Genomic DNA, 22,918 nt, shown 5'->3' on the forward strand with positions numbered 1-22,918 from the left:
CATGAACAAATAAACAGGTGATCAAAAATTGGTAAATTAGAAACAAATGGTTTAAGATTTTTAGTTTGAAAAGGTGTAAACTAGATAATTTGCCAATCAGAGTGTGGTGATTTTTTTTTCTCAATTAAATTAATATATAATCAAATTATGAGTCAAAGTATATTTTGAGGTTATTTTCTAGTTCCAGTAATATAAATATTTCTCAACAATGCCTATCAATTGGCACAATAAAACTATACTTCAAATTCATAAACTGAAATGATGATACAAAATTTGAAAATCATTTGTGTTTGAAAAACATGTAAATATATTTTTGTTCTTTTTGTATTTGATAAAAACACTTTGATATTAAACAGTCATATTCAAAATCTTTATAAATATTTAGAAAATACACCAACCTTAAATCTTCAAATATTCTTGTTCACAAATCTGAGATGCAACTACACCTGTCAATCAGTTATATATCAATAGTAAAAAACATACAATGTATTATGTAGTAAACAGTTTTTACCTAAACACTAATTACTAGAATGAGGTAAATAATATTTTGAAATACCTTTAAATTCAATTTGGACAAAATAATCAAACCTGTATCATAACAGTGATTTCTTTTCTTTTTTTTTCATTTTTATTTATTTCCAATTTCACTTCATTTACTGAACTCTATACAAAGAGAGATAATTCAAAAATAACTAAGGTAATTTTTTGACATGTTACACCAAGGTGCAATTAAATAAAATTCAATTACTTGCATTTATCTTTCTTATCATATGATCAATTTTCTGATAGACTCTCTCCAAAACTATTGAATACAATCATTCTGCAAAACTATAATAAATACAAAATTTTCATTTATTGTTTCAGGGGACATGATGATGTTATTTTTCACCAGTGGTCATGAAGTGCGCCAATTGATACCTTCAAAGAAAGACTACTCTGGTATGATCAGCTGGGGCCGACACATGGGAGGGTTGGACATTGATGCTGAGAGACGATTGATATACTGGACAGATCTGTCATTACGTAAAATACAGAGGGCTGCAGTCCCTCAAGACCAGAAAGTAGCAGAGACAACACGACCACAAGATCTGAATGTGTTGGCTTTGAGGCCAGAAGGTGTAGCAGTGGACTGGGTAACAAAGTATGTAATACATATTTAAAGTTCATTTAATGGTACCACTCCATGTGAAACTTGTGGTAAAAAATTAAGTTGAACTTGTCAACTGGCTCATGTTTATACATGAAATAAAGCTATATATTCCTATAAATACAATTTTATGACTGCCACAGCGGAGGGCAATTTATTGTTACCCTTGTCCATACACTTCGAAATTGATTTATTTTCTCTTTTTCAGTTTGCCTCATTAAAATGTTATGTAACTTATATATGATGCTTATTACCACAAATCATAGATCAAGTTAGAAATTTGGATGGTATTACTTTTACCTTTCTTGAGTTATGTCGCTTTATAACATTACATACAAGCGGGGGCATAAATATCTGTGTAATGAGACACATTCTCCATTTATTTTATTTCCATCAAATAGTGCCCTCTGGGATGAACAGGAATTTCATTTAAAGATTAAATACAAAGTGAATTATAATGTTAAACTCTGTTCTCAGAGATGTGAATATGGGCCAAATAATTTTATTTTGAAACATTGCAGGAATGTTTATTGGACTGATTCAATCAAGAAAATCGTAGCTGTGTCATTAGATGATGGTCGATACATGAAAACGTTGATATCTGAAGATCTAGATTACCCACAATCCATTGCTGTTAGTCCTAATCTAGGGTAAGTACATTAATGTAGGACTGGAAAGCACGATGGGGATGTTAAAAATTTCCTGTGGAAATAATATTCCAGAATATTTCTTCCTTTTGGAACTTATATTATGAAGGAACTTCTATTCCATGACAGATGGTCACACTAAAATGCAATGGCCTTGGCTAAAATGGGATGTTTTGATACTCTAAAGTGTGATGGTTTGTTCAATTCATTTGAACAGGCTAAAGTGCGGTTTTTCGGCAAAAGTATAGATATTACCATGGTTACACAGCTTTATGATTAGAATGTTGTTCCAGATTAAAGGTTTTATTATACAAGAAGAAAAAAAGGAAGAGAAAAACAAATGATCAAAATCTGGAACTTTTTTGGTTATTGCTGGAAGAAGTTAACTTAATTTGTAAAATTGAAAAAAGAAATTCAATCAATACATTTTTGGTGCCAAAAAGTCTAACCTTTTACTATTCAAATTGAATAATTCTAAAAAAAATACAACATGGTTTGTTATTTCTATTAAATAACGAATAGATGTGTTGTAGAGCAGCAGCATGTGATTGCAAATAAGACAACTCTCTACCTGTGCTACCATAGACCTAATGTCATTATATATGCAGCTTTAGGTTATAGAGCATTAGCTTACATCGCATAGTATTCTATTAAGACTAAATGGCCTCAAAATAACCAGTGTAGACAATTCAAACTAGAAAAATAGCATTGTTTTAGGAACAATTTTTTCAAAAGTAGATATTAAGTATTTTCTGAAAATGATAACCATATTTTTGTAGTTGGGTGTATTGGACAGACAGTAGTGCATTACAGCCTAAAATAGAACGGTCATGGATGAATGGAGACAACAGGGAAACACTTGTCAATACAAGAATTAGTCATCCAACAGGACTAACCATTGATGATTCTATGGGTGATCGAATCTACTGGTGCGACTCAAAAGAGAATATCATAGAGTCTATGAGGCCTGATGGAACAGATAGAGTTTTAGTTGTTGGCAAAGGTAAATGACTTTTTATTATACCCCTCCTTGAGGCCTTATGTTTTTCAATCTGGGCATCAGTTCGTCTGTTTGTCTGTCACACTTCAGTTTTTAAGTTTTTGGTCATGTACATTTAAAAGCATTACAATTTGCCTTATGCAGAATATTTTATGTATTTTAGAATTTACCAGTACATGTAACTAATTTGAGGATTCAAAAATGGGTAAAAGAAGCTTCTTTAAAGAACTGACTGATTTGTTTTAATGTTAGAATCATGAATTGAAAAAATTACAGCTGTGAATAAATTTGGACATTTAAAACATTTTAAAATATTCAAAAGCTAAGAAATTTTAGAAATAATCCTTTGGAAAAGGAACAAATTTATCAACTTTTGTTTCATATTCTTGAGGTTTTTATACCCTACCTAGGATAGTAGAGGGGCATTATGTTTTCTGATCTGTGGCTGCGTTCGTTCGTCCGTCCATCCGTTTGTTCGTTCGTCCCGCTTCAGGTTAAAGTTTTTGGTCAAGGTAGTTTTTGATGAAGCTGAAGTCCAATCAACTTTAAACTAAGTACATGTGTTGCTTATGATATGATCTTTCTAATTTTTGAAGCCAAATTAGTTTTTTGACCCCAATTTCATGGTCCATTAAACATTGAAAATGAAAGTGGGAGTTTCAGGTTAAAGTTTTTGGTCAAGGTAGTTTTTGATGAAGCTAAAGTCCAATCAACTTTAAACTAAGTACATGTGTTGCTTATGATATGATCTTTCTAATTTTTGAAGCCAAATTAGACTTTTGACCCCAATTTCACAGTCCATTAAACATTGAAAATGAAAGTGGGAGTTTCAGGTTAAAGTTTTTGGTCAAGGTAGTTTTTGATGAAGCTGAAGTCCTATCAACTTGAAAATTAGTACACTTGTTGCTTATGATATGATCTTTCTTATTTTAAAGCCAAACTAGACTTTTGACCCCAATTTCACAGTCCATTGAACATAGAAAATGAAAGTGGGAGTTTCAGGTTAAAGTTTTTGGTCAAGGTAGTTTTTGATGAAATTGAAGTCAAATCAACTTGAAACTTAGTACACATGTTCCCTATAGTATAATCTTTCTAATATTAATGCCAAATTAGATTTTTATCCAATTTTACTGTCCATGGAACATGGAAATTATTGAGTGGGTCATCCATGTACTTTGGACACATTCTTGTTTTTATCTAATATAAAGGAGAAAAATTTCATCAGAATCTTAATGGCTAAAATTCTTTTATTAATCTTTGCTTGTTTTTTTTTTATGTAGGCATAATTAACCCAATGAGTCTTGATGTATTTGAAAGTAACCTCTACTTTGCATCACAACAGTCTGGTAGTATTATGAAAATGGATAAATTTGGTAGAGGAATCAACTCCACCTTACAATCAGGGCTTCTGTTACCAACAACTGTCAGAGTTTTCCATACACAGAGACATAACATATCAGGTTGGTATCTTTGGTTACCATTTATTATGTATTCCAACACTTATTTATGTAGCTGTTATGGTTTTTCTAGCTTTTTTTCAATCCACAGAGTTATTGCCCCTATTTCTGTTTGTTCATTTACATGTTCATGACATGTACCTTTTGTATGAAGAAATAATTTGATAGTTTTTTTTAATATTTGGTGTAAGAAATTTCCCTATCTAGTCAAACTTTGTAATTTTCACAGCTTTCTTAACAATTTACTTTAAGTTTAACCTTACAGAAGCCAGGTATATTCTAAATTGTACATTTGTCACCTTTATACATGCCAATTTTTAATATACATTTAAAGTCTTATAAGAAAGAACTGACCTTTGGAACACAAGTACTACTAAAAATAAACCTTGGTTTTCTAGATACTTAAATTAGCATACTATGGAGCACATTAATCCTCAATTCATAATGCAAACTCATAGACAAGTACTTTTTGACTCAAAATGATCTAAATATATATCTCTTTCACTAAAAGTTTCATTTCTGCAAATTTGATGGTTAGCAATGACATCAAAAGCACTATTTTGTGTCAAAATAGGGCTACTTTTACATACTTTCCAAGGGAGTGAATTGGTGGTCTGACACTTTGCATACATATGACAGTCTCTACGTGTTCAAACTTTTAGAAGATAATTGTTTACTATGTATGACATAACATGGAACCTCTTGTTTTGATACATATTTAGCATTTGATTCTATTAGTAAGCAGTAGCTCATGTGTAAATAAGATGCAAAAACCTTTTAATGACCTGCAGGCTGCTAAAATAGCCTTTTCAAACGAAGTTCATATAGATTAGTTTTCAAGGAAAATCCATGCAATTTCTGATCTTATTGTCAATTTTATTTTGATATTAAAGAATACTAATAGGTTTCTGACAAGAAGCATTAACAAATGCGGTAAATGGAGACTACATAAAAAAACAGAAACTTAGCATCTCGAACCAAACAAAATACCTGCATGATAGAAATGGTTTTCAAAATATGTATACAACATCCAATTGTATTATAAATAATCTGTTTATGATTTTAGTGAAAAATCCTTGTTCTGATAAGTGTAGCCATCTTTGTTTACTGGTTCCTGGAGGATATAGATGTGCTTGTCCAGATGGTACAAGATTTCAAACAGGAAATAAGTTTCTATGTGATGCTGGTGAGTTTATAATTTAAGTTGAGGTCTATTCCATTTTAAAATGTATGATGGAAGGGAAACTTAATTATTGAATGTGGGTCATGAGTCTTTTTTTAGTATGCATATACATGTATTACCATTATGCAAAACTTTATGCAAAATTATCTAAAAAATGGTTCTTGGTTGTAGGGATATTTTAGAAGTCCCTTCCTACCCTCCCACATACATTTTAATGGAATAGCTCTAACAACATTTGCAAGAAAATATTAACTTAAGATTAAAGTCTACAGGATAGATTGACACCTGTCACATTATCTTTTACTTTTTTTTAGAGACGATATAATTGTATAGGTTGTGGCTGCATGTTTCATTAATTTGTCATAAACGAATAGCTTATTTATGAAAGGGGGTTAATTGATGATTCCACAGTATACAAACCTAATATTTTATATTGGAACAATTTAGGTATCTAAAAGCAAACTCTTTGGATAACACTGCATTTGATAAAAACAGAAATAAGAAGGTTTATTTATTGTTGTGCTTCATTTCAAAGTGACACTGAGACATAGAAAGAAGGACACATTGAATTTGATGAATATGTTAATGAGAGACAGGCCATAGTAGGCAAAGAAATAGGAGATAATTCTTTTCCAATTATTTACTGACAAAAGTATATTTTTATTAAATTCAAATTTACAATGGGCGACAACTCTTGCATTATTTTTTATAAAAAAAAGCCATAAGTTTTTTTAAATTTCATATATAATGGGAGATTAATCTTACATTATCATTGACAAAAAAGATCTGGATCTTTTTGTTTTATTTTTCAAATTCATAATGAGAGACAACTCTTACATTGTTTTACAAAAAAAGAGCAGAACATATTTATTAATTTTAAATGTACCATCAGAGACAACTCTTTACGGTGTCTTTGATGTGAAATAATCCATACATGTATAATAATCCTTTATTTTGTATTTTTAGCAATGGAAGAGTCCAGACCTTTGCCTTCAGCATGCCCTTGTAACAATGGAGGAACTTGTGTCCAGGATAATTCATCAGTAATAATTTGCCATTGCCCGCCTGGTAAGTCCTATTTAGCCACACCTAGTTCATTTATTTGGTTGTTCAATCATATGTCCCACTTAAGGTTAAAAAATTTGTTGTAGGTAGTTTTTGATGAAGTTGAACACCAATTGACTTGAAACTTAGAACACATGTTCCCTATGATAGGATCTTTTCAATATTAATGAACATAGAAATAATAGTGTGAGTGGAGCATTCTTGTTATTTGTATATTTTTTTTTATTCAAATTGATTTAACAGAATTTATATCATCTGGTTGGAGATCAGTATTAAATTATTTGCAACCCATTTTTTGCCGTATAATTTATTGGATTAGTTTGAAAATCAATGCTGATTATTTTTGAAAGAGTAATGTGCCTTGGAAACATTAATCATGTGGAAAATCGCATTGTTAGCACATACAATTCTTCCATATGTTTATTAAATGAAAGGTTTATATCAGCAACATTTTGTTTAATTTAACAGGTTTTCTTGGACCATACTGTGAACTTTTAGAACCTAAAAAACTCATGCCACAGTTGGAGTCAACAAGTAAGTAATAACAGTTTGAAGTATGTTTGAAATGAAGTGCAGGTCAATGGCAGGTTTAATTTGTTAAGAGGCATGTTTGTAGGGGGAGTTTATACTGCAAACCAATTTTTTAAATGGATCTTGACAACCATTTTTGCACTGTGTTAATTTTATGGTTTAAAAAAATCTGCTTGGATGTTCTACAATCTTTCAACCATTATAATTGTTGAATTTATGTACTTCACCATAGTAACATACTAAATAGAATTATATTGTATATCTATTGTAGGACTTGTTACAATTAAAGTGCCTGCTTCAGAGTTCTTATTTTTGTTACCATAGTAACATTCTTTATAATTTGTATATTTAATGGTAGTACTTACTATAATCATAGTGGCTGCTTCTGTTCTGAGATTTGTAACCGCAGTGATGAATTCAATTTTGTATATTTTATTTATAAGACTCTCAAAAAATAAAATCTCTGTTTTTTCCTTAGATTTTCTGCCTAGTAACATGCTTAATTTTGTATGTTTTTTTTGGTAGGAATTGCTACAACTAAAGTCTTTTGTCAGGTGATTTGTTACCATAGATACATATTTGATTTAATAATATTTTTTTTGTAGGACTTGCAACAATTATAGTTCCTGTTTCTGTTCTTGGGTTTGTTCTTATCATGATTCTGTTGTTGTTGTATGTCTTCAGAAGAAAAAGGTTTGTATGTCAAGAAACTATTTTTTTGAAGGAATTTTTTCTTTATAATCTCTTCCATTCTCAGCTACTAAACTCAGCTCTTGGCAACATATATCTGTTACTTTTGGAATTTTGAATAAAGCTATAACATTTGTCCCTCTTTTCCAGAAAATTTCTAGAATTTATACCCCATTTATTGGCATTATGTGTATGGTCTGTCTTTCCCCCTTCAGGTTAAAGTTTTCATGTTAAAGATTTCAGTCAACATAGTTTTTGATGAAGTTGAAGTCCAGAAAACTTGAAACTTGAAACAAATGATATGCCAAATAAGAGTTTTTATGCCAATTTTACAGTCCATTGAACATAGAAAATGATAGTGTGAGTGGGGTATTGGTGTACTATGGACACATTCTTGTTAATCTTTGAGTTGTGCATTACATTTTCATTTCAATACTTAAAATTGATCTACAATTGGCCTTTTCAAAATCTAAAAAACTTGGGTAATTTTGTTTTTCGTTCACCAAAATGATTATAACTATACGTCATTTGTTGAATATCCATTCTTTGGAAGGTTTTAAACCAATTTCAACGTTTTGATGTTTGCTTTTGAAAATATTACCCATGAGATGCATCTGATTCTGAAACTGAAAATTAATATATGCTGCAGAGTTTATGAGAGGCCTTATTTCGCCTTCCCACCAGAAAAAGAACTTGATGTCTGTTCATTTTGTTCATAAATATAATAATTTATAACAACCCTTAATTTTTTTTGTTTTTTCAACCATTTCTCTGTATTTAATGCATTTTCTATTGATTCAGGAAAGTAGTGAAGGGTGAATTCAAAGGAGGGTCTGGAGTAGTGACTTATAGAGAAGGCACTAATGTAGAAATAACACCTCCATTTACTAGTGACGATACCAGCTCATCAGGGCATGTAAGTATATCTCGAGTGTCAGGACGCAATATTGTTTTTTTGACATGGAAATAACTGAAGGAGAGTGAGGCTAAAGAGGGACATTTAAACTCATAAATCAAAAATAAACTGACAACACCATTGCTAAAGAAGATTAAGACAGTACACAACACACAGCATAGAAAACTAAAGACTGAGCAACTCAAACCCCATCAAAAACTTGTGGGATCTCAATGCTCCAGAAGGGTATGAGAAGATCCTTTATCCTTAAATGAACATCATGATGGGTGCAACTTCTTATATATCAATTTTCGGTATGTCAGACACATTTTAGATCATTGAATTAACATCTAAGTTTTTAATAGGTATGCTCATATCTATATCCTTTATATTTTATGAGTGAAAAGATGTAATAAAGATAAATGTATTTAAATTTGGAATCAAACTTAATTTTTCAAACAATTCCAGTTGGATTGCTTTCAGATGAAATGCTCGTCAGTTTACTATTTTACAGCCGTTTGCATTGTGTGTGTAGGTAAAGGTAATATCTTCTGTTAGCTTGCTTGCTTCCTGAACCGAGAAGTCATTATTAGGTAAGGTATAATACCCTGCTTTTGAAGTAGCCTAGTTCTAAAGACAGATAGAAGTAGCCTAGTCCTAAAGACAGATAGATCTGTTGAACTAGTCTACTCTAAAAGGTGGGTAGTTTACCTAACCTAATAGTGACTTCATGATTCAGCTAGCAAGCAAGATAACCAAAGATATTACCTTTACAAAATTGAATTAAGAAAGTGTTGCCTAAAAACCATATCATTGATTTGAATGACTAAGAACTCTGATCTTCTATTCCAGAACATGACAAATATACAGCTCGATTCTACAAACTTTTGTAATCCAATGTACTACAAATCAGAAGATATAGACACTACATTTGATTCTATGGAGAATCCAGTTACCTCCCTTGACCGTGAGGCTCCAGTTACTTCCCCTGATATTAGTGTAGGACTTCAAAAGGATGCTTCTCAAGGGGCTACCCCTAGTAATTTAAGGAAGTACAGAGTGAAGAAAAAGGCATTGAGTCCTGTTGAACACTCTGATAAGGATAAAGATGGACTAGTTGCAGAAGAGGAATTGTAACAATGAATTCTGGGTAAAATTTCCTCACCAATGATCTCAGATCAATTACTACAACAAAGACAGACATATCATGTTGTTTGAAAGAACAGTGATTGGATAATGTTGTGAATGTGTCAATTTTCATTTTTGATATTCCTGACAAATTAAACTTGAGATGATGTTTCCAGACAATGTGAAATCAAGCTTTGGCTATTGCTTTGCATTTTTAACCTAATACTGAGTGAATTAGAAAGTAGTTGTCTGTATATATAGGATACATGAAGCAATTCTCAGTATGAAGTTTGATTTGCCTTAACAGCTTCTGTATTATCAATTGTCAGTTTCACAGCTTAACTGCCATAATATAGAATTTTTCATTGTGTCTGAATATACTACAGAAATTTTGGAGCATCCACTGAAGGTTTAAAAGGTTTTTGCTGATCAAAATCTTGGACTTGTTCTTTATTAGGAAATTGAAATATGAAGTATCCATTTTGTACAGCAAGATCTTCCAGTGACTTTTGGCATGTGTGCTTGCTTAATTCATTTTTTTTCATTTTTGATAACCATCATAACATTTTCATTGTTATTTTCAATACATTTATGATTTTTATGTAAAAAAAGCATTATGATTGAAATACAAATCGTCCAAGTCTAATCTTATAAGGATGTGAAGACACTTCTTTCTGCTTTTTGTTTGATGGCCTTTCATGATCCTATTGTTTTTGGTAATAAAACACACATTCAAAAATTTGAAAGCAGGCGTTTCATTAATAGGGAGAAAAGAAAATTTAACTGAGTGATGTCAGATCCTTCTAAAATAGGATCTGTATTTCAATCAGATTGGTAAAGAAGGCCCAAATATTCTTCATCAATCAACAAATTTGAAACCATATATCAGCTGATTACAGGAACACAATCTAGAGACCCATTATGGAGAATATGTGATGCCCTGCCAAAATGCCTTATGTAATCAAATACAAATTCATTTTATATTTAGTTCCTGAACATTTGTAAATAGTTGATGTAGATATCATACAATTCATATTATTATATTAAAATGTTTAATCAGTTTCTGACTGTTTTCCTTTTTTGCCATCTGTTCTTACAGACATTTATGTCCATAGTTGAAGAGGCCAGTGGTTTATGGTTACCTACTATTTTTTAATGTTGGACAAATCTGTAAATTCAGAAATTATTGCAAGGTTTCTGTTAATGTGAATAAATGACTGGTTTGGTTTAACAAAAATAAGAACTCACATTCTGATATCTGATACAAAATATTGGTATGCAGCTTTTCCCTAAATCTGAATCATGAATTTCACTTTTTTTTCAATTTCTTTATCTTCAGTAAACTAATGATGGTCCATCTGATTTTTATAAAGCCAACATTTTCTACTTGTTTTGGAAGTTCCAAACTAAAGTTTTCCATGTTGAGCTATTGGATTGAACACTTTTAAGACAAATATATCAGGATAATCCGGATTGTGTTCGTGTATGAATTATTCATAAATATTGATCTCTTTTAAAGGAACAAAAATCAGAACAACATATTTTCAAAGGTGTTGGTTGCAATTAATTGACTTATGAAATAACCGTTTCACAGATGATATCGGACATGTTCCTTATGTTATCACTACAATCCCCTTTAACGAATGGGACCTTCTGAATTAGATTATTAGCCATGGCGTTGACAGTTTATTTCAATCTATAAGTTTATCTGTTCCTGGTGATTTTATACTTTTCCTTGGTTCCAACTTTTCGTGAACACTTATATTTATTTGTTATGCCAAAGTCTGTATTTTGTTGTAGATTTGTATGTTAGGTTCATCTTTACCCAAGAAATCAAAGAAAATTAGCATACAATGGAAAAAAGTGAATCCACAGTGTTCAGATATAAATTAAAATCACAAAAATACGAAAATGTTTTGAGCTCCGAGGAAAATTCAAATAGAAAACTCCAAACACCTTGCAATAATTATTCACCCCAATCATGCCAAACATAGTTGACCTATTGCATTAAGTATCTGAGATAAGGTATTGACCACGAAAACTTTACTTTGATCACTGATCCATGAAATGAGAAGTCAGGTTAATCCTTTTTGTTAAATGCAAGGATCCTATATACCAAATGAATGTATCATAGTACTCATATAATTGAATATTTCACCAAAACATTTTATTTATTAAAAAGTTGCTTAACCGTTGAGATTTGTTCCTTCTGAAATATAAAGCTTTAAGCAATAGTTAATGCATAATGCACCCACTACAGGATTGTCATCCCTATATCTCTCATTTAGCAACTTTCTTTACTGTCGACTTAATTCAGTTCTTAATTGATCTGAAATTAATCCATGTTTGGTGCACAATAATCACTGATTCACTTGAGTGTGTAACATAATCTTAATTAAATGTATAAACTTATCAAACTGCAATAAAATTTAAGTATGTTTATTTCTTATTTAAAAGCCCTTTTAATAGTTCATGGTGTTTGCATATTAACATGATTAAGACATGAAAAAATGTGTGTTAGAAACACAAACTTCTTAAAAAGATACACTTCAATAATTTTATGATTATCACACTAAGGCACTCTTATGCAACCTTCTCTTTTCATACATAAACATACAAATTATTGACTATTAATTAGATATCAGAGGGAAAAAGATGCTTAAGCAACGCAAGCCAACTTTCAAAATTCTAGAAAATTTGAATTCTCATACTTTTGACAATTGAATAAGTAGACCCCATTGCTTGAACAGACCAATGTCTCATTAGCAGCCTTTTGCATGTAAATTTTGCGGTGATCAGACAGATTTGAAATTGAAAAAAGTTTTTTTGTTATGTCCCTTTGTTTATTGATCAAAAAGATAAGGTTTAAAACCAATAGTTGCCTATATAGATTAAGCTGTGTCTACAAAAATGGTGTATGATTATAGGGTTATAGAGTTAAAAGAGACTTACAAGATTTACAGTCACCACAAAGTTCATAAGGTATATTTACAAATTAAAATACAAGTAAAGACATCACACGAAGGTGTGTGTGTCAATGTTACATAATGGTTTGTAATACCTTGACAATCAATGCAAGCAATGCAATCCATTGACAAAGTGCTACCTTGAGGGCCGTATGCCATAAAACAGCCACATAATATATTGTTTGTACATCTACTAGTAATTAAATTCTAAAAAAAAATCTGTTTAAATTTGATTAAGGAAGCTCTCAGATAAGTTTATGTGGAGGCACAATATTTCATATCCTTTTTGAATAATTAAGTGTGAGCACAATTGCTTAGAATAAAGAAGGATACACGCAGCGCCACGTTATTATCCAACTTGAAGACAAAATATCAAACGTTTATCGCGTTCTTATTTCGTATATTGTAGGAACGTTTCTACAAAAGTGTAATTTTTCGAACATGATTTGAAAAGTTTTAAACAACTTTGTACAGCGTAACCTTTCCCCTTTCGTTGCACAGAAGTAATGTTCTTTTTTCTATGTCAAAATACACATCATTCGGTTTATGTAGTCCATCTTGTAAAGTCAATAAAGTCGTGCTGTCCTTTCCATCATGTTGTATGACGGTAAGATTACGGGAACTATGACCAACAACATACACGTTTTGCTTATTGTCTACGGTAATACCTACAGGCAAACGAATGGATTCACTTTCAAACTGCCATAACTCTTCTCCGTTCAAACGACAACAATGTACTTTGTTTTTGCTCGTGTCTGTGTAGAATAGCCTGTCTTTGCTAGTTGTAATGTAATACACATCATTCAATTCCATTTTCAGTGTTTCCATGTGCCTTCCCGATAGATCCAGGACTTGTATTGAAGAGTACCCTACAACGTAAAGTCTTCCACCCTCTTCAGATACTCCAAAGCAATCATCTTGTAGTTCAATTTTCTTTTCAACCGTAAAGGTATTGATATTCATTATTTCTAAGTACTTTGCGTCACCATATGACACAGCAATACGATTAGGTTTAATTACTGTAATGTCATAAGGTCGGGAAGAGACCGCAATTGCTCGCACATGTTTGCCTTTATCATTGTACAGTATTAAATGCTTTCCCTTTCCATTCGCCATCAAGAAATGACCACCCAGCAATGAAACACAACTTGAAATATTCATTGTATGCTTTCTATATTTGAATATATCAAAAGATGTCATTACCTGAAGCTTAATTTCAGACATGTTTCTTGATGGTGGAATAGTGATCCCTATTTGAGCTTGATCGGTTTTTATGTCTCTGAAATGCAGACTGGTCGCACAGGCTGAGACTTTAATCTGACCAAATTCTTTGACTTCTTCTAATAACTTCGCAATGAGGTTGTGAAAAACTATTTTCAATTCATTATCCTTGGTATTACTAATGGTACTCTTAATTGATTCCGTCTCGCTTACGACACAATTATTAATTTGGCGTGTCCCAAGAAACACTTGTATATCAGAAGAAAATTGTTTCATATGTATTGTTTGTTCCCTCAGTTTGGTGAGCTTGTCCTCTGTTGATTCTAAATTTTGCATGAATTTTGCACATTTCGATTTACAAGTCTGAGAGGCTGACTTTAGTTCAAATAATAATTTTGTCTCTAACTTGTCTAGGTGACCATTAATTTTTGTCCGAGTTTCATGAATTAGGGTTTTAACCACCAATTCTCGTTTTTCAATTTCTTTTGAAGCGGATTGACGATTTATTATACATTGTTTCACGTTGAGCAGCGTTCCCTCGATCGATTCTTCAAGGTCAGCTAAAGCAGTCGATTGTGTTGCATTTGTTGAGGCAACGCTAATTGGTACAACACCAGAACATGACTTGTGATTTGACGTGACACAAACCATGCAAAGGGCTTTGTCGTGAGTTGTACAGAACCACTCAAGGTTTTCTCCATGATTCTTACAGACCTGGGAGATTGAAACATGTTCAATCTTGCGATAATCTTCTATTAATATAACCTTATGGTTCCTTGATATTTTGCTTTTCCTGTGAACGTTTTCGCAATCTTCACATAATCCCTCTTCACAATAAGTGCACCATCGATTTGCCACCCCGGCGATGTCATCGTACAAACATGGACCACAAGATACTGCTGAGGCCATATTTGGGAGTCCCTATAAAGGAAAACGAGAGGTGTAGTAATTTTCTTAATCAAATTTCTTTTAATATATATACTATTACAAAGTGATGATGTAGTTATTCAAATTGTTGTTTTACCACTCATAGAATCGTTCCCAAAAAGTATTATCTGTGCAGTAACTTATGCTTCGTCGTTTGTACTGCTAATTAATTAAACAGTGCACTTTTACTATCTATAAACTACAATGCACCTTATTTCAAATAAAGTTGCAAGTAGTACCTTAAGCAAGTTTTAGTTATTAGTTGGTAATTTTAGTTCTAATTTCGATGCTTATGTAGGTTCCGATTCTGAGTTCTTTTGTGATTAGAAGCGTGTAATACTTGCCTAGTCAACACACGTACTGAAACATACTGTTATATTTTTTTTATAAAACTTTTCATTGTTTTCTTTAGTATACATTTTTTAAACAGGAAACTGGTATTGATGATGAATATTTGGCAATCAAAATATATATTCACTTTCATTTTTTTTAAAACTTATTAAATAACCCTTTCTGTCAATAATTTGCCCAGTCTTTAACACATATAAGTCGTATATTAATCTATGTTTTAACTCATAAAAATATTTCATTGTTTGTGGGGTATCTTTTCTTTAAGACGATCTGATACATATTACATTTCATAGTTTTAAATATATATTTACTTGTGTTTGTGTGAGTGTTCTTTTACCAGACGCAGTCTTGCCGAAACGAAAGAAACACTATTGTTATAAAATATTACAAATTATCTTGGGTTGTTTCAAAAAAGTACGCTAACATTCAATGACAAATAAAAATTTCTTAGTACAAGATTAATATCACAAAGAACGATTCATTGGAATAATTGAGTAAACATAAGTTACATGTGACAGCAATTCAAAATTATTTTTAATGAATGCAGACTAATCCCTATCTTAGCTGGATTTGGCAAAAGTTTTGTGAATTTTGGTCCTCAATGCTCTTCAAACTTCGTACTTTATTCGACCTTTTTAACTTTTTGGATTCGAGCGTTACTGATGAGTAATCTTTTGTAGACAAAATGCGCGTCTGGCGTATATACAAAATTTAGTCCTGGTATCTATGATGAGTTTACCCTAACGCGAGATTTGATACAAGGAAAGGCATCGAGAGGTCACTACCAATTTCACACTTTCAGCAATAGAAAGGGAAATAATCTTTAGCTAGCATGTAGCTCTACTAAATTCATCTTACTTTTAACTTACTTAGATTCGAATTTATTAAATTGAGCATACTGATACACTTTTCTTCAATCAAATTACTAAATAAGTACAAATACAACAAATACTAATATGATTAAAATTGAGAATGGAAATGGGGAATGTGTCAAAGAGACAACAACCCGACCAAAGATAAAAACAACATTAGTCTATTTGCCAATTCCCGTCATTGACCCTGTATTTAGATATTCTTTTTTAGCTGTCTCCCTTATGAGGAACATATATTTTTAATTCAATGGAGGACTAACAAAAAGAGTAAATTATTCCGAGCGTTATGTGAGTAACCTTTAAGTTTTTTAAATCTGTTTTAATTTCATCAATTTGTTGTTAAGCTTATTACTTTCGAACATCAGAAATCCCTTTTATGAAAAATTAGTAAAACCGCTAATACTTTCAATTAATTATGCTTTGCATTTACAGACGCCAATTGTGTCCGGGTATGGAACCAGTCTACACCTGACAAAGGGAGGTAATTTGTGAAAAATGAGTGTAATAACAGAATCAAATCGGTAACTGGCAAATGGACTATTGTCTTGGGAATAGCACATTGTCTTTCTTTGAATATGTACATTGATTTATGCATATGGAACAGTCTTTTACCCCCTTCCCCTAATTGTGATAGCAAACCACAAAACGAATGAACAAAACATTATAATTTTATCTTGGTAATTTAAGAAGGGCGTAAGGAGGATGTTATCATGCGTTCCTGAAAAATAAGCATTTCTATCCTGATTCTGAAAAAGAAACCTAAGTTCCTGAGTCTTGAAAAAAGTATATCCCGAACTTTCGTCACATAAAGACCCTTTTACGAATTTGCGCAAAAATTATGGCCTCCTCTTTAATCCCCAAGTCTAGATAAATCTCCCACCCCCTCAACTATACATGGAAACATCTGTAGACGAAATTACTCTTAGATTCTCTTGAATTGATAATAAAATAAGTCAGAAATAAGAAACCACAAAGTACATAAAAAATTAAATGATGATCAATACATTTAACTTGTGTGTTATAGCACATTTTGTGTAAATTATTATTGATAGGCTCACATTATTGTGAAATTTCAGACGACATTTAAATTTGTTCAATTTATTTTCAGTCTTTCAGATTTGTTCAGAAAAATCAATGTACTTGTATTTGTTGCAATTTAAAACTGCAAATTTGAAACTCATTAACAATAGATGCCTTGCATGAAAATGATGAACTATGCTAACCATTTAAAACTGCGTTCTTGTTACTATACGATAAATATCTCATTCATATATGTTAATACACATTTAAATGAAAATACACTATCTTTGTCAAATAAATGCATGATATCATTTAAATGGAAAATAGTACCGTTTCTTCGATACGCTGTCATTTATGATTTAGAGAGTATCTATTATGTTAATATTAATACCTACATTTTAAAGCAAAAATAAACATGCTAGTTTGAATTTCATAACACATCTCCATAATTTATATGGAAAAACACTACAAACCAGTAAAAGTCTGAAATGGCCTATATCTGTACTCGACCAGTCTGAACTGGTCTTCAATATACTTGATAATACTCGACTGTAGTCTGAACCATAATTAATAGTAATGAACGTGTACTCGACCTTAACTCGACTGTAGTCTGAACCATACTTAACAGTCTGAACTTGACTTGTACTCGACCTTAACTCGATCAGTACCTAACCATTTTATACGTGTCTGAACCATGCGCGGCCTAGTCTGAAACATACTTGATATAACCTGAACCATGCTCGACCTAGTCTGAACAATACTCGACATAGTCTAAACCATGCTCGACATAGTCAGTAAATCTGAACCATACAAGACCAAGTGGTAAACATTTGTTTTTATTAAAATAAATATAAAATAAATACAGCTACTTTATAATAAATCTTTAAAATGATACCATTGCATGTTATGTAAAACCAAGAATTTAATATCAACATGATGAACGTCCATAGCAACCTTTGATAAACTTTTAAAAAAGAAAATGTGTTGCAAAGTTCTAGTAAACATTTAATAGATCACTTATATTTCAGTGATTTTGTTGGCTGTTGTAACCTCATTAAAAGAAAATTATATAACTATTGTATGTGACCATATAACCTATGTAGTTTTTATTCAGAAACATTAAGTTTGAGAAACATAACATGCCAAACAAGAAGCACCTTGATAAGATTTTACTACCCTCAGTATAATGGGTGTGGTTCTTATGTAAAACACAATATTTTTTTTAACAAAACACTAAAACTGTAAAATCAATAAAATATAAATATTATATAAGATAATTTGATTCACCTATCTCTATTTGATAAATCTGAGAATCATGTAAGGATGTAAAAATCTGTTTTATATATATCTTTATTTTGTTGTGGCTGTTGTAATGTTAGTTAAAAAGAAATGCATTTAAACAGTTGAAATAAAAAAAGTAGAGGCTATTTGTCAATTATTGTTTAGACTTGTCGAATATTGTTTAGACCTTTGGTCGAGTATGGTTTAGACTAAACAAAATGGGTCGAGTACAGGTCGAGAATGGGTTGGGACTGTTGAAGACTGGTCGAGTAATAGTTCAGACTAGCTTAAATGTCAAAGATAAGGGTAAAGTACAAATCAGTACAGTCGAGTATTGTTAAGACTAGGGTCGAGTAAAATTCAGACCATTTCAGAGTGGTCGAGTAACTATCGGTAGAGTCGAGTCCAGAAATAGGACATTCCAGACTTTTACTGGTTTGTAGTGAAATGGTCAATACAAAAGTATATTTTTCACACCTTGCATATTGTGTTTACTTATGATCTCCACATTGCGCAATATAGAGTGTAGACATATTCAGTGGTTGAATACAAATTTCAGATAACCTAAACATGTCTTAAGAAATATCTTGTTAAGTGAAGCATTTACAACCAAAATTTGTCTTGCATACAAATCCGACATTTTCTTGAACACATGTTTTGTCAGAATTGAATGTGTTTGGTACTATTGCAGGTATAAAACGGTGAACAAAATGAAAAATGAAAAAGCATCTGCTTACCTGTGTAATATTATCAGTTTATACCTGGACACGTCAACGTTTACCTTGGTTGCAATATAAAATATCATGTGACACCGTGAAAAAGCGCGATTTTTAGAATTAGTTTTACACGATGCCTTTCACTGTAAAGCAACATTAGTTTTTAGTTGTTCATGTATCGTAAATTCATCCATTTTAAATATACAATTTAATTAAACAAAACCTGTTTGTATTTAAAATCTGTTCAGAATTCTGGATCCATAGGCGGATCCGGGGGGGGGGGGGGCTGGAGGGACCGGGCCCCTGTTGATAGTTGATAGTAAAATGATGTGTAGTTATAAATCTAGTCAAAACTTTCTGGATTGAACAAAGCGTTAGATAAATCTATGAACGGTGGCGGATTGCTCATCTACTTCAAATCAAAATATTTCTGTTGTTGGAAAATGTGAATATAAAGCATTTAGATTTAATTAAGTGGGTTTAATTCAGATCTAAAGGTAAATATTTATCAAAGGTACCAGGATTATAATTTAATACGCCAGACGCGCGTTTCGTCTACACAAGACTCATCAGTGACGCTCAGATCAAAATAGTTATAAAGCCAAACAAGTAAAAAGTATTTCTATAATGTTAATAAATGATTTTTGTTCTGTATTAAAAGACCAAATATTCCAGGCTTATACTGTAATATGTCAGTCGCACATTTTGTCTACATGTTCATATAGAAATAAAAAAAATATATTGCTATTAATGAAAGACCATTATCACGGGTAGTAAGGTCGTCATATCGAGGAGCGTTTAGTACAGTGATTTAGTCATAGTTTGGTAAAGTTGCTCATGGATAAGTTATGTTACTTCCCAAAACGATTGACTCAGTTCTTTTCAAATGAGCAAATAAAAAGCAATTTATATGTTTGAATCTATATTGTAAATCAAACTATCTAAATTGAAATTGTTATTTTTATGAAATTGACGCAGGATGACCAAATATCCAAATTGGTATGGTTCGGTTAAACGATTGACATGGTTCAGTTAAGAGTGTATAATTTCGTCATGGGTTTGGTAACAGTTGTCATGGTGTAGAGAAAAATTAATACATATTTGTGGCACTTTAAAAAATTGATATTTTGTTTGAAAGCGATTGTCAAAAATTAAAGTTACACAATTAACTAATTGGCTAAAGAAGAAAGCAAGTCTTTTAACCAAATTTGTTGAGCGTAAACGACAAATCGTACATATATATATTTTTGTACCACGCCTTACGCAAAACGGGGTCAATGGAAATATCGGGCGTTTAAAAGAGTAATGCCCCTTGAAAACATTATTTATATTAAAAATTGAATTGTTAGCACTCTCAAATATATAATTCTAACTGTTACGTTTTGCAACTCTAAGTAGACGTCATTAATCATTTTTCACGATGATTATCTCCGTCAGAGTCCACCTTCATAGAAATGATACCGTCCATGATACATATATATAACTCACCTATAAGATTAAACAAACGATATCGAGTGGACATTCACGGAGCAAAATGTTAACCTGGACATTAGTTTAAACTAATTTATTTGGTAAACTTTAAGTGAACCTAATATGAAAATTAATTTCACGGTGTGGAATTTAAATGTTTGAATTTTAAATAGACCCATAATGTCTAATTTTACGAACGAATAAAAATGATTGAATATCTTTCATATTTTATAAGTTAATGTGATTGAAAAACATAATTAAAACAATTCAACGCAACATGTACTGTTGTGCTCAGTACAAGTATATTTAAACTGTGTACAGCCTCGACAAGGCGAGAAATCTCAGACAATAAGATGAATATTTCTGACGTCAGACACACGAATCAATGAATGTGTTTGTAGATAGATGTTTTTGTGTTCTGTTAAATTGTTCCTTTTAAAATTAGTACACGGTGATGACTGCTGTACCCATATTTTGACTTTTATTTGATATGTCTGTTTGGTTTACGCATCATTGTTAATATAACGGAATTTAATGAGACTGTCAACAAAGTGAGAGGTTTAATCCACCATTTTCTACATTTGAAAATGCCTGTACCAAGTCAGGAATATGACAGTTCTTGTTCATTCGTTTTTGATGTGTTTTGTCGTTTGGTTTTGCCATGTGATTATGGACTTTCCGATTAAATTTTCCTCTGAGTTCAGTTTTTTTGTGATTTAATTTTTTGGTAGCAGTGTTCCATTCTGAAATAAATAAAAGAAACCTTTTGTCTATTTTTTTATTAGTTGTTATTGACTTGGAATATACTCACAGATCAGTTCTTTCTTTGATGTTTTTAGTTATTTTATTTCTTTTCTCTGTACCGATCTGACCAGTCAAGTCCTTTTTATTTTTTTCTAGTTTGTTATGCTGTGACCTGTATGCCCAGATTAAGACAGGGGACTTATTGGGAGCCCGTAAACGTTTAAAAAACCGTTATATTATGTATGTATGACTTTGTATAAAGTGTAGTCTGTGATGCACTGGCTGTCGTTTTCCCCGTATATCATATTTATTATTTGCTTTTTGTTTTGAACATAAGTCAGGCTGTAGAATTTCTAATTTGAATTGCTTTATCTTTAATTTTTCCGGAGCCTTTATTTACTTGCTAAGAGGTATGAGTTTTGTTAATTGTTGAAGGCCGTACGGTAACCTAACATTTACGTCATTTGGTCTAGGGTGGATAATTGTCTCATTGGAAATCATACTGTATTTAATATTTGTATATTACTATGTGCTTTCTTATGTCATATTGTATTCCGAATACAGCAATTAAAAAGAAATTTGCTATTATTGAAATAAAATCATTATTATATTACTTGAGTGAAATTGTTCTATAATTATGATAATTATAATGATAACATCTTAGCTTTACTGTAAGCGACTTATTTTCTCGAGCGGTGATTTTTTGTGAGTAGTAGATTATCGTTAATATGTAAATCTCAGATCTACTCGTCTGGGAACAAAACAACAACATAAGAAAATAGCGACACTATATTGACTCAAAATATGATAGAATGGGTTTAACACGAAAAAAGTATCAGCGAAAATATACTGTTAAACAGTATTTTAATGGTTGTACATAATGTCTCTTCATTTTGATCGTAACACGTCCATCATTCACGACAGGAATCACATAACTGAACCATGTTGAACATGAAATAAACCATGACACTAATGAACCAAACCATGACACCGAATTTTCTGTTATCTTAAATTTCGTGCAAATGTAGGTGTTTTTAGAAATAATTGACGGCAGATATAAACCTTAACGAAATATGGGATGTAACAGACAGTGAAAAAATAACGGTACTTTATGCATTAGTAACGAACAACAATTTATAAGTTTTGACATACGCTAGCATTATTCTGTGTCAAACTATAACTATATGATGAAAACTTTAATGTACTAAAATACATTAGCAATAAACAAAGATACTTTCCCGCTTAAATTTATATTCAAAAGTTCCTTTAGCGAAAAATCCGAATGTTTATATTGTGTCATTGATTGTCAATAAAAACTCTCAACACAACCATGTCTAACTTAACCAAACTATGACAAAATCACTGTACTAAATGCCCCTCGATATGACGACTTTACAACCCGTGATTATAGTCGATTACGTTGAGTATGTAGGCAAAGGTAATATTATATAAATAACACATAGCTGAGAGGGTGATAGAGCAGATTGGTACCCCGAGAAAACATTGTCAACCGCGGCGAAGCCAAGGTTGACAATGCTTTTTCAAGGGGTACCAATCTGCTATATCACCCTCTCAGCTATGTGTTATTTAATTTATTATACTGAACG

General features: G+C 31.6%; 2 protein-coding genes across 2 annotated transcripts in view; one reads left to right on the top strand and one right to left on the bottom strand.

Annotated features, from left to right (window-relative positions):
* Positions 1–10,755, top strand: part of LOC134694343 (low-density lipoprotein receptor-related protein 2-like) — a 111,325-nt gene extending 100,570 nt beyond the window's left edge. The window contains exons 73-82 of the mRNA XM_063555348.1: positions 865–1,141; positions 1,669–1,797; positions 2,574–2,797; positions 4,075–4,254; positions 5,318–5,437; positions 6,401–6,502; positions 6,968–7,033; positions 7,636–7,723; positions 8,522–8,636; positions 9,468–10,755. Of these exons, the coding sequence (XP_063411418.1) occupies positions 865–1,141; positions 1,669–1,797; positions 2,574–2,797; positions 4,075–4,254; positions 5,318–5,437; positions 6,401–6,502; positions 6,968–7,033; positions 7,636–7,723; positions 8,522–8,636; positions 9,468–9,752 (1,586 nt within the window). The 3' untranslated portion in view covers positions 9,753–10,755. The remainder of the gene's footprint in view (positions 1–864; positions 1,142–1,668; positions 1,798–2,573; positions 2,798–4,074; positions 4,255–5,317; positions 5,438–6,400; positions 6,503–6,967; positions 7,034–7,635; positions 7,724–8,521; positions 8,637–9,467) is intronic.
* Positions 10,756–13,165: 2,410 nt separating this feature from the next.
* On the bottom strand, positions 13,166–14,839 carry LOC134694344 (uncharacterized). Its single transcript, XM_063555349.1, has one exon. It carries the CDS (start codon positions 14,837–14,839, stop codon positions 13,166–13,168), a length of 1,674 nt encoding a protein of 557 aa, XP_063411419.1.
* Positions 14,840–22,918: the final 8,079 nt, after the last annotated feature.

Source organism: Mytilus trossulus, chromosome 13 (assembly GCF_036588685.1).
Source record: "Mytilus trossulus isolate FHL-02 chromosome 13, PNRI_Mtr1.1.1.hap1, whole genome shotgun sequence".
Classification (NCBI taxonomy): domain Eukaryota; kingdom Metazoa; phylum Mollusca; class Bivalvia; order Mytilida; family Mytilidae; genus Mytilus; species Mytilus trossulus.

Coding starts and splice junctions, on each gene's coding strand:
- LOC134694344 (XM_063555349.1), bottom strand. CDS start 14,839: ATGGCCTCAGCAGTATCTTGTGGTCCATGTTTGTACGATGACATCGCC.